Here is an 18,363-nt window from a genome sequence, read left to right on the forward strand (position 1 = left end):
AGATGATGAGATGGTTGGATAGCATCACCAACTCAATGGACATGAGTTTGAGCAAGCTCTGGGATTTGGTGATGGACAGGGAAGCCTGGCGTGCTGCAGTTCATGGGGTCGCAACGAGTCAGACATGACTGAGTGACTGAACTGAAGAAAGGAGCAAGACAATTTTTTGATGAAGGCCAAAATGAGTGATAAACTTCTAAACAGCTAATATTCCTATCTTCCTACTCCAGAGTTTTAAGTAAAGGGCTTCTTCAACTTGGATTAAACAGACTTTTTTGGCAAGTCTTGACTTGGCAAGTCGTTCATCCCTAAATACCTAAGTTCAACTTTCCACCAGAACACTTTTCTGTCTGCACCGTGTGGTCCTACAGCCACTTCCTTGATCAATACCCTGGCCATCTCTTGCTAAAGCATCACATCTATTCCTTCACCAACTTCCAGCCACCCATGCCGCCCTCAGCCAGCTTGCTCTGAGCATCACCAGCAGGCTTGTGGCGGTCACTGACCACTTTAACTGTGTTGCTCTCTTGCTTTCTCAAGTAGTGCAGTGGCTTTCACCAAATACAACATCTGGAAGGTACTACAGATTATCTCACTCGTACCCTTATCCCCTGTCCTGTACCCCACTGCCCACATCTAAAGAGTTTCTAAAGCTTTCTTGTTAAGAATACAATTGGTATTGGCAACAGTTAGAACTGGACATGGAACAACAGACTGGTTCCAAATAGGAAAAGGAGTACATCAAGGCTGTATATTGTCACCCTGCTTATTTAACTTATATGCAGAGTACATCATGAGAAACACTGGGCTGGAAGAAGCACAAGCTGGGATCAAGATATCCGGGAGAAATATCAATAACCTCAGATATGCAGATGACACCACCCTTATGGCAGAAAGTGAAGAGGAACTAAAAAGCCTCTTGATGAAAGTGAAAGTGGAGAGTGAAAAAGTTGGCTTAAAGCTCAACATTCAGAAAATGAAAATCATGGCATCTGGTCCCATCACTTCATGGGAAATAGATGGGGAAACAGTGGAAACAGTGTCAAGACTTTATTTTTGGGGGCTCCAAAATCACTACAGATGGTGACTGCAGCCATGAAATTAAAAGACGCTTACTCCTTGGAAGAAAAGTGATGACCAACCTAGATAGCATATTCAAAAGCAGAGACATTACTTTGCCAACAAAGGTTTGTCTAGTCAAGGCTATGGTCTTTCCTGTGGTCATGTATGGATGTGAGAGTTGGACTGTGAAGAAGGCTGAGCATCGAAGAATTGATGCTTTTGAACTGTGGTGTTGGAGAAGACTCTTGAGAGTCCCTTGGACTGCAAGGAGATCCAACCAGTCCATTCTGAAGGAGATCAGCCCTGGGATTTCTTTGGAAGGAATGATGCTGAAGCTGAAACTCCAGTACTTTGGCCATCTCATGCGAAGAGTTGACTCACTGGAAAAAGACTCTGATGCTGGGAGGGATTGGGGACAGGAGGAGAAGAGGACGACAGAGGATGAGATGGCTGGATGGCATCACTGACTCGATGGACATGAGTCTGGGTGAACTCCAGGAGTTGGTGATGCACAGGGAGGCCTGGTGTGCTGTGATTCATGGGGTCGCAAAGAGTCAGACACGACTGAGCAACTGAACTGAACTGAAGCTTTCAACTTTGCCACCTTCTATCTAATAAGCATTTTCTATTGAAATAAATGTGACAAAGTAGCAATACTAAATTGTGGATGGATCCCTCATCTTCCTAGAGAAGCTAGTTTGAGTGTCTAATGGCCTGTCAAGTTATTTTATGTACACCTTCAAAGTTGTCTAACTTAAAAAAATAAATTACACTCTATCTGTGAAGCTATTTTTTATACATCATTAAGCAAAGTATGACTTCCTCTGCAAAAATCAATTTGATAAATGCTCCAGTGGTGATAATGTCAAGAAAAATCATAAAGAATAGGTAATGGGAGAGGTTTAAAAAAGAATGTAAATATTTAAAATTTTCCACACTAAATATTCCTAACAAAAATATTTCCAGAAATAATGACACTCAGTATCTTGATCATCTTTGCTTAGACTCATTGTAAATATTCGAATTTTTGTTGTATATATATATATATACACACACACACACACACATATATATATCCATGCATATAATCAAAATCTAAGAATTCAGCATGGCTTAATTCACATAAAAAGAATAACTGATCTAATGTGAAAATCCTAGTGATAATCCTCAAAAGGACAGTATGCATCAACCTAAAAAAGTTCAAAATAAAGCAACACTATACTGTGGAAACCATCATTTTCACACTTTCCCCTCATTATAGACAGAGCCAGTTGAGTACCTAATACAATGTCCAACACATAAACGTTGAATGTGGCTAAAATCTTGGCAGCTTTACTAATATTCCCCTGTTTCAAACCATTCTACCATTCCTACTTTCACATCTAAATGATTCTGCCAACTTTCTTAAACCTATTATAACTACAATTTACTGTATCTTTGAAGACAAAGGTGAGTCGAGACATGTCAGTCCATCTTGAGACCGGCTGAAGAACTATAAGAGTGCTTCCCAGTAACTGCTCAACTGCATCACACATGCAAAGCCACAGAGACATGAACAAGAGATGCATATTCAGGGGATGGCCAATGTTAGGACAGAAGCAAAGGGAATGTGGAGAAGAATCAGGGCGAGAGACGCTGGGAGGATCCGTTTATGTCCTGTCACAGGCAGCAGGGTTCCCCAGCCTCCGGGATCGAATGCCTGGTGATCTGAGGCAGAACTGATGTAGTAACTACAGAAATAAAGCGCACAATAAAGGTAAGGCACTTGAATCAAACTGAAACCAGCCCCCCCACTTCCAGTCTGTGGAAAAATTGTCTTCCAGGAAACTTGTCCCTGGTTCCAAAAAGGTTGGCGACTGCTAGTATACAGTATTGGCTTTAATATTTAATTAGTGTTTTGACTTTGTAAAGGAGAAAATCATGACCAGCTATGCTATTTTATGATGGCATAAACAGCCATACAGATGATGCACTAATTGGATAGAGACTGATGACTGGGAGACTGGTTAGGAGGCTTCACAGCGGAGCTGGTAGAGACCTCACAAGGCACCAAATTAAGTATTAGCAGAACACAAGGTGAGAACGTGTTAAGTGACACCTAAGCTGAAGTGGAGATACCTGGTGACTCAATAAATACAGGCAGCAGAGGAAAGAAGGCAGGCAAGGCCAACATCACGGATTCTAAGACACAGATGTCATCCACTAAAATGGGGGAGATGAGACAAGCATGCTTAAGAAAAAATGAACTGAATTCAAGGACATGCCTACATGCTGGTGCCCAGTAGAGTCAGAATTCAGGAGAGAGGGCTAGAGACAGAGAGACCAGAGGACATCAACAAGTAACTGTTAGGTGAAGCCACAGGCATGAACGAAAGCACCCGATGAGACTGTAAGCAAGGAAAAGAGAAGAGGCTTAAGGAAGGAGCATTTAAGTGTGGGAAAGGGAGAACCAGCAGAGGAGGCAGGAGATGAAGGTGGGTTTTGTGGCCTCTTATCTGTAAATTAAAAGGCAACAAACATGCTGAGAAGGCAGAGGCTGGAATAAAGAATCTGTGAAGTGGTAATGACTTGGGACAAGTATAAGCTATCATGTAGGCGAGTCTAGACAGCATCTCTCTGGAAGAAAACTAATCTCAATAGGCAATCCTAAATAGAACACATGACATTAGCAAGTGTCCTCTTCATGATTCTCTAAAGAGCATTTATGTCCTATTGGGTTAAGACAGTTGAACTGTGGTGGTTGTATTATCCATAGAAATGTCAGAGTGACCACTTGTTATATATAGTAAGGGAAAAAATAAAAACTCTAGTGACTGAAGGTTATTTGCCACTAGGGAATTTGAGAGATCCAGGGTACGATCTTAGTAAGAGGAGTTAGATGGCAGTCTGGAAGGGCTACATGGCTGTGTTCAATGCCAACAAAAGTCAGAGACCACAGCAACAGGCCAACACAAGAACTGGCAAACATTTTCTGTAAAGGGCCAGGCAGTAAACATTTCAGGCTTTGCCACCATTAGGTCTGTGCTGCAACCACTCAACTCTGCCCACTCTACCATCATGGCATGAAGTTAGCCATAGACAAAACACACATGAGTGACTATGGCTATGCACCAACAAAACTTTCTATATACCAAGAGCTGAATTTAATAGAAAATATGGGTCATGAAATACTGTTTTTAATTTTTTTCAACCATTTTAAAATGTGAAAGAGGCCATACAAAAACAGGTAGGAGGCCAGATATGGCCATAATTTGCCAACCCTTGGACTAATAATACACATACCAGTTTTTTAATATTTCCTCTTATAAATACATAGGATTAATATTCTATTGCAAGGGTATGTCAGAGGTTGAGATATAACAATAATGGCCGATAGCATGCTTCTTCACTGTCATTTTTTCCTAACATGCTGTAGTAAAGACACACAAGACTGAAAGACACTGGACACCAGAGTTCCAGTCTCCATTCTGCCAGCTGCTAGTTCTCAGACCTGGAGCAAATCTGTGTAGCATTCTTGTGTTCCTGTGTTCTAGTTGGAAGAGAAGGTGTGATCGTAGGAGGGTAACAGGCAGGGCTGTGGCAAGTGTGACAGAAGTCTGCAGCATGTATTCACAAACCACAGAACATTTTTTTAAGGAAGACTACAGAAAAGGAGAGTTGGACTGTGAAGAAAGCTGAGCGCCGAAGAATTGATGCTTTTGAACTGTGGTGTGGGAGAAGACTCCTGGAGAGTCCCTTGGACTGCAAGGAGATCCAACCAGTCCATTCTAAAGGAGATCAGTCCTGGGTGTTCTTTGGAAGGACTGATGCTAAAGCTGAAACTCCAGTACTTTGGCCACCTCATGCGAAGAGTTGACTCATTGGAAAAGACTGATGCTGGGAGGGATTGGGGGCAGGAGGAGAAGGGGACGACAGAGGATGAGATGGCTGGATGGCATCACCGACTTGATGGACGTGAGTTTGAATGAACTCCAGGAGTTGGTGATGGACAGGGAGGCCTGGTGTGCTGCAATTCATGGAGTCGCAAAGAGTCGGACACAACTGAGCGACTGAACTGACAGAAAAGTGACAGCAAGTTGAGGCAAAGACATTTTATTAAATTCTGAGGGAAAATGTCCTGGAAGCTGGGTGGAAGAAAGGAAGATGCAGAAATGATCCACTTTTCCTAATACTTAGGCAGTTTAGCCTCTCTTCTCAAAATGATGCGTATGCTTTTTACATTATAGTTCATTTAAATGAGTCCCCAGGCTTAATCTTTCCTCGGCTGTTACCAACTCAAACAAAGTAGTGAATCTTGAACCTTCAATGGTTTGACCAGGATAGGTCAACAGTTCTCAATTATTTACCCAAAGACTATCTCAGAGGAAACAAATGTCCCAAATGACACATTTTCTAAGAAATACTATTTCTTCAAAACCACAGGCTCCTAAATCATATCTCTGACTCTTAAATAATGATGTTCTTTCCCATAGAGTCCCAGAAAGCAGAGGAAAAGGAAGCAAGGAGAGATTAACACACACTCAATCCTTCCTATTTTATTCTTTTATACAACAGGTAGGCAGCCCTCAGGGCTTCCCAGACAGAGATAGTGGTAAAGAACCCCTCTGCCAGTGCAGGAGATGCAACAGTCACGGGTTCAATCCCCGGTTTGGGATGATCCCCTGGAGGAGGGCATGGCAACCCACTCCAGTATTCTTGACTGGAGAATCCCCACAGTCAGAGGAGCCTGGCAGGCTACAGTCCATAGGGTTGTAAAGAGTCAGGCACGACTGAAACAACTTAGCAAACAGGCAGCCCTCAGTTTTAAGCCAAGCTGAGGAATTCAACTACACAGCCCTTTACTAATACCAGTTACAGGGGGCTCCAGGATCACTGAAGGACGGGCGACATTAACTCTTCTCGTATTGGCAAGAAGCTGTATCCAGACCACAGCATTTTGATCCAAGCCCACAAGTCACTGGGGCAGGAAGAGCTCTGTTTTCACAAACCATCCTCTCCAGAATAAACTTCCTAGGTGATCATATTACAGCTTTATGTATCCACAGTCTGTAGAAATGCTTGGCACACAGATGTACTCAAATGTTTGGACTAAGCTTAAACATGGGGATTAAAAACCATGGGCAAATACAGCATTTCACAGGTTCACTATTACAAACTGACTGCACAGACAGAGGTGAAGGTTTTCTGGACTTAAGTTAACAGGATGTAAGCGTTGCTGACTTGGCTCCCACCTGTGCCAGGCCCCTGGAGTAGTAACATCATGGCTTGTGGCTTATCTGATCCACTGTTATTACTTGGTGGACTTCAGTAGCATTAATTTCTCCATGGCCTGATAAACAAGCATACGGGATCTAGGAGGTCCTATTGCTACTCTGAAATAGGTGATCATTAGTGCTCTTTCCCAAATACAAAGTAAAGAGGATTCAACTCATATGCATGTGCCAGTGGATTCACAGAAAGATTAAAGAACCAGATGATGAGGTCCTTAATTGGTGTACTCTTACAGGCTACCTAATCAGAGGAAGTTACTCCTCAAACCCAAGTCTCTCCATCTTCCAATTACAGCTAGAAAAACCTACTAGGTTAACTTGAATCTTTTCCGACAAGTTCAGTTCATTCTACCTGTGATGACAAATGTAATGATTTAAAATTATGTATATGTTTTATACATAAATATAATATATATACCTATGATCCCAGAGCATGCTGATACTCAGTATTTAAACTCCTAATTATATTCAAGTGTAATAGTTTATAAATAATTTATAAAAACCTGACTGCCACCATTAAGAAACATCTAATGAAAGAGTTCATTTAAGCATATAAATAATACCCAGAGATGGTCAAGAAAGTAACTGCAACATTAGGATTAAGATTTTAAATACATTAGTTCCTTTCAAATACATTTAGTTCCTTGAAAGGACTAAAAGATGGTGTATATACCCAAAGGTTGGCAGATAAACGTTTAATACTTGTTGAATACGACTTACAAAATTTCACCACGAAGGAGCATTACTTAATATTTATTCTGTAAGGATCAGTTTCATAATCACTCTTAATCTGAACTTCATAGATAAACTAACATTCCTGGTTAAAGGGTTCATGATCACGATTCAGGCATTAGGCCTTTGCTACTTCTCAGACCCTCACCAGTCCCGAGACCACATGCTGAACACTCTTCTCTCGCAGCTACTACTGGGTCCTTCTCGGGTCTTCTCTAACCAGGACAATGGTCTACAAGTCAAGCTGGGAAATGAGGGCTGGTAAGAGAAATTCTGTGGATTGTCAACTTGTTTCTACTTAATCACTGGTCAGAACTGAAGATAAGCTGCCAGCTTTAAGTGCACATGGACCAAATCCAGTGTTATCCAGGGCTGGAGTGACCTCTACAGCTTCACAAGTCATCATCATCATCAGACTTGCCATCTGCAATTAACAGGGGAGATTAAAAATAAATCTAAACTTAGTAGTAACTAGACTTCAAAGGCATGTTTAAAAATTCCCTTGCGGAGAAGTCATTTTCCCCCCAGGTCTGATTGCTATGGCTTACATCAAATTTAAGGGCAGTGAAGATGGCCACAGAATGTGAGAAGAGGGCCTACATGAAAGTAATAACGGAACCCGCAAAGAGCAAGGGAAAAGAGTGACTTAAGGCTCTGTCAGTGATGCAATGGTGTCATGCGGACTGCACACAGCTGTTCTCAATTTTGACGAGAGCCAAGTCATAACAGCTGGTCAGAACAACTCTCAAGTTCTACACGGCAGTGATAAGACAGGGAAGATGTTACCGATTCTGAGGCTATGAAGAAACAAGCTACATGACCTCACATCAATATAGTGGGTTCCCCCCAACCAACACTAAGGACAGACTTTAAAGAAAGTGTTAGTCGCTCAGTCTTGTCTGACGCTTTGTGATCCTATGGACTGTCAGCCCACCAGGCTCCTCTATCCATGGAATTCTCCAGGTAAGAATACCAGAGTGGGTAGCCCTTCCCTTCTCCACAGGATCTTCCCCACCCAGGGATCAAACCCAGGTCTCCTGAACTGCAGGTGGATTCTTTACCACTGAGGCACCTGGGAAGCCCAGATAACCGATAAGAGTCTTTCTGCCCAAGAACACACAGTGTGCTAAGAATCCAAGCCCAGGAGGCCAACAGACAGCACGCAGAAGTTCCAAAAGAGAAGAGTGCTAGAAATGGATTCTGGACCATCCTGCCTGTCTAGTATCTCATGAGCTAGGATCCTCTTCTGTCAGGAAGGGACACAATATATGTGGCCGACATTCCAGTGGCAGAAAAGGCCTCTGACCTACTATACTTGAGTGGTGGTAGAAAGTAAACCTAAACAGCCAAGTTTTGACAAAGCAGAAACATTTTTCGGCCCTAAAACTAAACACCTCCATGATTTTATTAAAATATCTCCATGGAGAAGAACATTAAAATATACATAAAAGTCCAAAACAGCCAGATCCCTTTTCCAGGAGTGTTGCTTTGGAATTCAGAACAACTATGTAATTCACATGTAAGTGCAACTTTAAGTAGACAAACCACCAGCTTGCTTGTACCTGACTCCCTGCAGTGAGAAGTTTCGACATTTAGGGCATGCTCACCCTCTCCAACCCTCTGTCTGCAGATTTGATGGTTCTATCTCAATTTTGTCAAGGTTTCCTATGAATTCGTTCTGTGCTAAACCTGCTTTAAGGTGACCACTGGCTGTTAAGCCACATAAATGTGGCATTTCAGTGTTTTCGTGTAGTAAGTATCATTAACTGGAGAACTGAGCATTGTGAAAGGACCAAAAAAAAAAAAAAAAAAAGCAGAAAGAGAAGTAATTGTTTGGCACTAGAACCAAACATTGCCAGCCTGCAGAGTCAACTCGTTTTCTTATATTCCTTGCCTTCTCCTAGGTCATCTCAGTGGCCAATGTTTTTGAGAACTGATGCATCTTTTTCCTGTTACTTTTTCCATCATGAAAATAAGGTACATAAAGTAAAATTTTCTAAGTCTTCACAGATTCAAAAACTTCTTCCACTTGTCACCATAACTTATTATTTGCCTGGGTACAAAATTACAGTTTGAAATGAACTTTCCCTCAAAACTTTAAAGATAGTATTCCCCATCTTGCACCCAAAATTAAATACTTAAGCAATGTCTAAGGTCTACTAATGTTGAAGAGAACTTATTTCTTCCTTAGCACATTTTTAGGATTTTCTCCTTAACCCTGGAAAATCTGAATTAAATCAGGATGTCAAGGTCTTTTTTCATCTATCCTAGTGTATGCTGAGGGCTTGTCTTTTTTCAGCTCAAAGAAAATTTCTTCCGTTATTTACTGATTCTTTCTTCCTTTAAACTATCTGTTCCTGTTTCTACAACCGTTAAAGAGAAGAGATTCTGAGTCTGTCCTCTAAGTGCCCTCAGTTCAGTTCAGTCGCTCAGTTGTGTCCGACTCTTTGGGACTCCGTGAATCGCAGCACGCCAGGCCTCCCTGTCCATCACCAACTCCCAGAGTTTACCCAAACTCATGTCCATCGAGTCAGTGATGCCATCCAGCCATCTCATCCTCTGTCGTCCCCTTCTCCTCCTGTAACTTCTCTCAATTTTCTCTTTGGGGGAGATTCCTTTGCCTAATTCAGAGAAGTGGCTTGGTTCTTAGCCCTCTCCATTTTTACTTCAGTACTTTAAAGAAGTTAAAAATGGCTAAAAATAGTGATACTTTGACCACTGCTCTTCTGAGCAAGCTGTTCTTGTTTGAAAACTGTATTACCCTCCTGAATCGGAACACACTGATCTCTCAATTCCCATAGTTACTTCCTTCTAGGAAGTCATTGATCTATTTTGTTCATGCTCTTAAGTTTTCTCAAACCACAAGTGAGACTTGATTGCTGGTTCATTACTTATGAATAAAGACTAAGTTAATCTGAACAGGTAACTAGCATGAGTTTCTTCTGCACTAGTATAGGTATTAGCCCAAGCTGCCTCTAAGAAAACGGACAACAGCCACGACGTAAAGAGGTGGACTGTTCCATAAGCAAGCTCCCCACAGGTGCCTGGACACAGAGCAGCAGAGGGGCTGAGATTCCCAATCACACAAAGCAAAGAGGTCTCTCTCTCTGAGGGGAGGAAGGTAGTAGGCTTTCAGAGTTCCTCTAATACTCCTCCTACCCGCTTCCTGAGTCTAACATGGACACCTGGCATTGCCTCGAGCTCTGCTTCTCAATCAGATCTCTCTGCTTCCTGTAAGAATACATACCTGGTGTTACCCTGAAGATGAGACACCCCACCACTTGTGGTCATCAACTTCAGCACACACTAGCAACTCATACTGCGAGAGTATCCTTTTCCTGATTCCACTTCATTATCCAAAAAATGCAATGAAAATGGAAGATCACACATGGTCACACTGCATGTGCATACTTACACATGTATATGAACACACAAGCACACACAAGATGACTAAAGCCTGAATGTCATATGATTTATACTTTTAAACACTCACCCCAGTTCACTGAACTACAATCTTACAGCTGTAAGAAGTGGAAAAATAATAAACTCACAAGTATTCAACACACAGTGACAGGAGCTCCAAAAATCAAACACATGACACTTGCCATTATACACTAGTTTAAAGCGCCATGTATTATAAATACATGAGACTATCAACGCCTTATATTTTCAAAGTAAATTAAGCACAATGATGTGTGTGGCCACATGTTAAACTTCTGCCTCTCAAAGGAGGTCACACAAGAAATTCAGGATGTTAATGAGAGAAGCAGGAGGAAACATTTTTAAGTTTAAGCTAAAGGGCCAGGGGGACCTGGTATGCTGTAGTGCATGGAGTCACAAAGAATCAGACAACTCAGTGACTGAACAAGTTAAAGAATTATCTGAAGAAAATGCTAAAGCCTAACTTTAACATGCCAAAGAATTTCTAAAATCGCTATTTCAACTTTCCAAATCTCGCCAGATTTCATAAAACGCTCAGTCGTGTAAGCCAATTCAGACAATACCTTGAGGCTTTCCTGTCCAAAGTCACGCCACTCCTTTGCCTAAACTATTCAAATGCTTCCCAACCATCCTCGACCCTAGTCTCTTGAGTCACTCAGCTTACATTTTCTCTCTTCACTTCCCTGCACTCCACTCCCACCACGATGGTCTGCCAGCACCTCTTATGTCACAAGCCCCGTCCGGTCTCAGGGCCTTCCTACAGCAGCTCTTGTGGTCTGGGCTGCTCCCTGCCCTCCTCCCCCACTATCACCAGCCGAACTTTTGCTGAGGCTTTGACATGTCACATCCCCAGGAAAGCATTTCCCAGCCACACCCCCTCAGGCCCCTGAACATCATGATGCTTGTTTTAAGGCAGGGGCCCCCAGCCTCTGGGATCTAACACCTGATGATCTGAGGCGGGGCTGATAATAGAAATCCAGTGCACAATAGATGCCATGTGCTTGAATCACCCCAAAACGCCCCCACCCCGGTCTGCGAAAAACTGTCTTCCATGACACCAGTCCCTGGTGCCAAAAGGGTTGAGGACAGTGGTTAAGGGAAAGGAAAAAAAGAGAACGCGAGCTGCTATCGGTGTCAGCCGTTCCTTGTACAGGACACATCTCCAAAGGCCAGGTGGAAAGCTCATCCCACTACTGCACCCTCAGCCCTTAGCACTGCGCCTGCACTGAGCAAGTGCTCCATATATTTAGTTCACGATTCAGCATCTGAATCATCTCTGATCAAGGCCTAGTGTCTCAGGAAAGGTGTCTACAAATTCTTGCAGAAATTGACTGTTTCGTAGTGGTTCCAGGGCTTCCCTGATGGCTCAGTGGGTAAAGAATCCGTCTTCGATGCGAGAGATGCAGGTTCGATCCGAGGCAGGGAAGATCCCCTGGAGGAGGAAATGGCAACCCACTCCAGTATTCTTGCCTGGGAGACCCCATGGACAGAAGAGCCTGGTGGGCTACAGTCCATGGGGTCACAAAGAGTTAGACACAAAAGAGTGACTAAACACACAGAGGCCCCAAGAAGCAAGGATGAGCACCTACCGAAAGAAAATTCTACTGCCATAAAGACAATGCAATCAATCATCAGAGCTTTGTGAAAAGCAGTAAACAACTGCTTTGGGAGAATCTATTTTTTCTCATTAGGGTAGATAACAAAATAGCATATCAATTATGTCTCCATTATAACAAATGTTATGTACTGTCATGTAACTTAATGCTTATTTTAATAAATAAGCTTATTTCTAATCACGGTAGAAATGTAAAACAAAACTAAACCAAACAGAAACACATGCATAATTGGCAAAATAAAAGCAAGGGCGATTGTTTGGGAATATCTGGCAAATAACATATCCATGTTGCTGGATATAAAGGGATGGAAAGTTAATTTCACGGGAACACAGTCCCTATTAGTGTGTTAGTTCCTGTGCTCAACATCCTTCCCGATAATGAGGCACACGCTGGAGCTATCCTGAGTCCTGAAGCAAAGCGAGGCTGTGATGGAAGCACACGGACGTGACGATGCAGCTTCGATTTCCAGCACACAGAGATAAGGGCAAATGTCAAGAGACCCTGTCTCCATAGAAACATTTTAGCGTGATTCCAGATTACTTCTCCAACAAGAAAGGGAACCCTTTACAAAGCTTACCTAAAATGAACCGTATGGACTCAGTTTTAATTTTGTGTTCTGAATCTGACAGAGCACCTCAAGACGGGAAACACGAGCTGATGGAGATAGCATCTCGGGCCACGCAAGGAGAAACTGGACAGGCTCCGGGTGACGGACACTTGATAAGGTTCTTAACGTCTCAGTTCAATTTGTGTGGCTTTTGCTAATGAAAAAGGCCACCTTCAGAGCACTGGGTTAGCTGACAACTTCCTTCTTCACTGGCTAAATTTAGAGAGAAACACTCCATCATAACAACTGAGACAAGAATGGGAACTGATGTCATATGAAGATAAGAGGAAAAACTCCATAAAGAAGCAGTATCTCTTCACTCTTCACATTTGCTTAGGACATCTTCCCAGGGGAAATGAGAGACAGTCACAGGGAAACATGACCCAAGATGGCTAGATGTGCAGGGTGACACTGTGGGTGAAAAGTAAACCCAGGCTCAAGTGCGGCCTGTCCTGATTCAATAGCTATGGACGTTCAAGAATCGTAAGGCCAGATAGGCTTTTATTAACTGGCCCCAAATTAACTGAGCCACATTACTGGGTGTTTCATATTACTTAGATAAACTTTTTGATCGTTACTTGGTTATTTAACATCCCAGTCTCATGACATAGACTTAACAAAAGACTCTAGATTAGCCTTATTCCAGTTTAGGATATCATGCAAGTTAATGCTACCCATGAAAGTTCTATGGGTATTTGTTATTTATATTCTAAGGGGTGGGGGAAGTGGGCAAGAATGAAGACAAGAATGTCAGAAATGGAATTGAGATCTAAGAAGAAAAGGAATAGACTAAAGAGGTCCTCTTGAATTTTCTATTACTGAATAAACTATACTTGTAAAACTTCCATTTGAGACCCCTAGCTGTACCAAGTATCTTTATTTATAAGTAGAGAAAACAGTCTCACCCCTCAAAGGAGAAAAAAAAAAAACCACTATTCATTGTCTATAAATAGCCAAACTAAGAGGATTCCCTGTATTTTTTTGGTTCAGTCTCTAAAGAAAGAACTACATATTAGGAATGTGTCCATTTATTTATATAGCACTTCCCATTTTTCAAATTAAGTTCACATTCAACATTTCCTGAAATCTTTCTAACAGCCCTGTGAAATCTGTTAGATGGCCCCATTTATAAGCAAGACCCTGGAAACACGTGGCATGCCTGACTACAGAGTTAGGTAGGGCTGATGCACTACATCTACTAGATCAAAACCTCGTCCATCACATCCCTTCATTCAACCATTAACAGTGTCTATATGTCAGGTTCCCTTCTACAGTTGGTAAGATCAACACAACAAAGTCCTGTCCTTGGGCAATTTAGATACAACCCTGGTCTCAAAGAAGATGGTCAGTGATGTTTGTTACGTGAAGATGCTGATGGTTCAAGAGAGAGAAAGGAAGTTAAACAAAAAGAAAACACTTTATGACTGAATTACTTGAAACTTCTAAAATACATTACTCCATTTGACCATGCATGCTATTTTACAAATAAAGTTTAAGTTAAAACTATAATTTCTGATGCCAGTTAATTAGCTGTAATAATTAGCTATAAATTACTCCAATAAGAATTCTTCAGTATGGAGGATTAATTATGATTTCTTCTCTATTCTCTTACAATACCACCCTAGAACTGCAGCTAACCCAAGTCCAAATCCACATGGAGAATAGGAGAGGAGATATTATCAGACCAAGAAGCATCATTTTGTTTAGAAATTAAAAAACCAGATAAACATTAGGTGATGGACCCAGTTGGGTTTCAACATTCTGACGGTCCACAGTGGAGGATAAATGAACAAGGGCCTGGAAAAGCTCTGAAACTGAAGGTACGGGTCCCAGAGGGTACGGCATTCTACCCTACCCTACCCTACCCACAGGGAGACTGGTAGCAGACACAAGATGACTGATGCAAAGTATATAGGAAAAGCATTAAAACCCTTGGGCTCCCTTTCTGGCTCGTGCAGCTGCTCCTCTCCTGCTTTATCAGAGATAGGTTTCATCAGTTAAAACTGAAACACAAAGCTGCTAGATTTACGATACTTCACACAAATAAGGGTGCCTTACGAAAAGACAGGAGGATCAAGAGACTATCTGTAAACTAGCTTGTAAACTCCATGAGGACAGACTTCAAATATGATATGGGCACTTCTGGATCCCCATCACCTAAAACGGTGCTCAACACAAACCAGATCCATAATAAATATGTGGCAAGACTTTAGCAGATGCACTTTTTGAATCTTCAAGAAAGCAGAATACGTCCCCCCAAAAAAAACCAAGAGTAAAATAAAGGAGAGAAAAATATAAAATCTGAACACCAGTCTAGGAAATTCAGCATCTGACTAAAGGAGTAGCTAGAAAGAAAGAACAGAGAAAACTGGAGGGGAGGGGTGATTACAAAGAAGCAATGCATGAAATTTTGCAGAGCTGAAGTTTCCAGATTAGAACAGACCACTGTCTAGCACCAAAAAAAAAACAAACAAACAAAAAAAAAAAAACCAGCAATTTCAAAATACCAGGAAGAAAAGATTCTAAAATATCCAGTGTATTTTAAGCTGAGAGATTAAAAATGAGAACGGTATAGGACTTCGACAGCAATCCTCAAGCTAAAACATAATGTGACACTACCTTCTCAACGGCTGGAAATGGTTTCTAACCAAGAAATCTAAATGCAGCCCAAAGAACAAAGTGTAAAAGACAGGTACAACAGAGTCATTTTCAGACATACAACATTCTCGGTGTTTACCTCCCACATATCCTCTTTCCTCTCCTGCTCCCCACAAAAAGCAACAGCAGAATACACTTCACTAAACTGGGAGACTTCACTAGAAGTCTCCGCTATTAGCAACATGATGCAGAAGACACAATGCGGAATTCCCAGGATGAGGGCAAAGGAAGTCCCACCATGATAGACGCGCACAGGCCTACAGAGAACAGGTAAGGCTGCGGGGAGAACAAGGGCACTACCTGGAGAAGAGAACAAGGGCACTACCTGAAAACCCTTGGTCGGCGTCCACATCTAACCGCACTGTGAAGGTTTCATTTGGAGAGTCCGAGGATAAATTAATTACAAAGGTCACTAACTCTAGGAAAAACAAAGTTAAATAAAACAAAAAAGAAACAATGGTAAAATATTGCATGGCTTAGATATGACTCTTGCTATCATAATCAGTACTGATGTATCCCAAGATTGGTAAAAGCTACATGGGAGAATATGCCGAGAAAAGGAATAGCTGGGGAGGGTGAGAGGTGGGAGTTAAAAATGAAACCATCACCACTCAAAGTAGAAAGCCAACTGATAGTGACTAAATTGGATAACTCAAGCAATAGCCATAAAAGCATGGAATTTAAAAAGAGGGTAGACAACAAAACTAGAAGAGCTTTTAAGAAACTGCATCTGGGTAATAAAATGGGCACGGGACAATGTGGAGGAACTTACTGTTTCCTTCTTACATCCAGAGGACTAACACTAAACTATAGACGTATTGTCTATATAACATATTCACCTCCAAAAATTGTTTTTAATCCATCGGACCACCTATTCTAATCCATTTCTCATCTCATAATGGGATTATGGATCATGGATCTTTGGAACAAAAGCATTTAATGTCACAGCCAAAGAGGATTTAGATTTATATACAAATTTAGTAAAAGACTAATTTTGGATTTGAAAAGCTAGTTCTCTGCTCAAATACTTTCATATGAAAGTTAAATTACACTATGAATAAAACTGTAAATTCTTGTCCTCCTGACCTCACAATTCTGCCTGAGCCCCTTGCCAATGAAACGAAAACTAGATAATAAGGCACTAGATAAAATCTAGATAAAATATCTAGAGTAAAAAACTAGATGAAAAACTAGATAATAAATCTAAAATCTCAAAAATAACCACCGATTAATTTTTCAGCTATAATATGTTACATTGTGTTAAATCACCTTGTGTGCAAGTGAACTAAAGCAGTGGTCGGCAAACCTATGACCTGGGGGGCCCAAATCCTTCCTGCCTCTTTTTATAGTACCACCAACTATGAATATTTTTAACCATTAAAAATGGTAAAAAGCAAAAATTTAAAAAACAGTGTATTTCTTGACACATGAAAAAAAAATCCCATGGAAACTCAATTCTCTGTCCACAACCTTGTCCACTAATGTTTGTATATACAGCTGTTTTCTAGGGATGGCAGAACTGGATGGCCCACAAAGCCTAAAATATTTCCTGTCTGATCTCTTTCATATTGTTGATCCTTGAACCTAAAGGATTCTAACTGAATTTTAATTTCAAATGAAACTGAGCCAAATGCATAGATGAAAACATACACAAAAGAAGTCCTTGAATCAGAGGTGTCTGAATAAGGAAACTTAAGGATACAACCCTTGAAAGAGGAAAGCCCAAGGAGTTTGCTGATCTGCTTAGGGCCATTCAGGGAAATGAGACCAGAATCAAGAGCAGAGTCTTGCCCATCCTCTTACACATGCATCTGTCACCAAAGTTTTAACCCTAAGAAAAAGAAATGCAAAAAGCCAAAATGGTTGTCTGAGGAGGCCTTACAAATAGCTGTGAAAAGAAGAGAAGCGAAAGAACGGGGAAAAGGAAAGATATATCCATTTGAATGCAAATTTCAAAGAATAGCAAGGAGAGATAGTAAAGCCTTCCTCAATGATCAATGCAAAGAAACAGAGGAAAACACCAGAATGCGAAAGACTAGAGATCTCTTCAAGCATATTAGAGATACCAAGGGAACATTTCATGCAAAGATGGGCTCAATAAAGGACAGAAATGGTATGGACCTAACAGAAGCAGAAGATATTAAGAAAAGGTGGCAAGAATATACAGAAGAACTAGACAAAAAGGATCTTCACCACCCAGATAATCATGAAGGTATGATCACTCACCTAGAGCCAAACATCCTGGAATGTGAAGTCAAGCATCATTACAAACAAAGCTAGTGGAGGTGACGGAATTCCAGTTGAGCTATTTCAAATCCTAAAAGATGATGCTGTGAAAGTGCTGCACTCGATATGCCAGCAAATTTGGAAAACGCAGCAGTGGCTACAGGACTGGAAAAGGTCAGTTTTCATTCCAATCCCAAAGAAAGGCAATGCCAAAGAATGCTCAAACTACCACACAACTGCACTCATCTCACATGGTAGCAAAGTAATGCTCAAAATTCTCCAAGCCAGGCTTCAACAGTATATGAACCATGAACTTCCAGATGTTCAAGCTGGATTTAGACAAGGCAGAGGAACCAGAGATCAAATTGCCAACATCCGCTGGATCATTGAAAAAGCAAGAGAGTTCCAGAAAAACATCTACTTCTGCTTTACTGACTATGCCAAAGCCTTTGACTGTGTAGATCACAACAAACTGTGGAAAATTCTTAAAGAGATGGGAATACCAGACCACCTGACCTGCCTCCTGAGAAATGGGTATGCAGGTCAAGAAGCAACAGTTAGAACTGGGCATGGAACAACAGACTTGTTCCAAATCAGGAAAGGAGTACGTCAAGGCTATATACTGTCACTCTGCTTATTTAACATATGCAGAGAACATCATGCGAAATGCTGGGCTGGATGAAGCACAAGCTGGAATCAAGATTTCTGGGAGAAATATCAATAACCTCAGATATGCAGATGACACCACCCT

At 41.4% G+C, this 18,363-nt stretch overlaps 1 protein-coding gene across 4 annotated transcripts in view; it reads right to left on the bottom strand.

The window, feature by feature from the left end:
* Positions 1 to 18,363, bottom strand: part of SLAIN1 (SLAIN motif family member 1) — a 56,984-nt gene that overhangs the window by 21,297 nt on the left and 17,324 nt on the right. For 2 of the 4 annotated variants that reach the window (XM_044927191.2, XM_044927190.2), the window contains exon 3: positions 15,712 to 15,804. The exons of the other annotated variants lie outside the window; for them this stretch is intronic. In XM_044927191.2, the coding sequence (XP_044783126.2) occupies positions 15,712 to 15,804 (93 nt within the window). The remainder of the gene's footprint in view (positions 1 to 15,711; positions 15,805 to 18,363) is intronic. 4 annotated transcript variants of the gene reach the window in all.

This window comes from Bubalus bubalis, chromosome 13 (genome assembly GCF_019923935.1).
Source record: "Bubalus bubalis isolate 160015118507 breed Murrah chromosome 13, NDDB_SH_1, whole genome shotgun sequence".
NCBI lineage: Eukaryota > Metazoa > Chordata > Mammalia > Artiodactyla > Bovidae > Bubalus > Bubalus bubalis.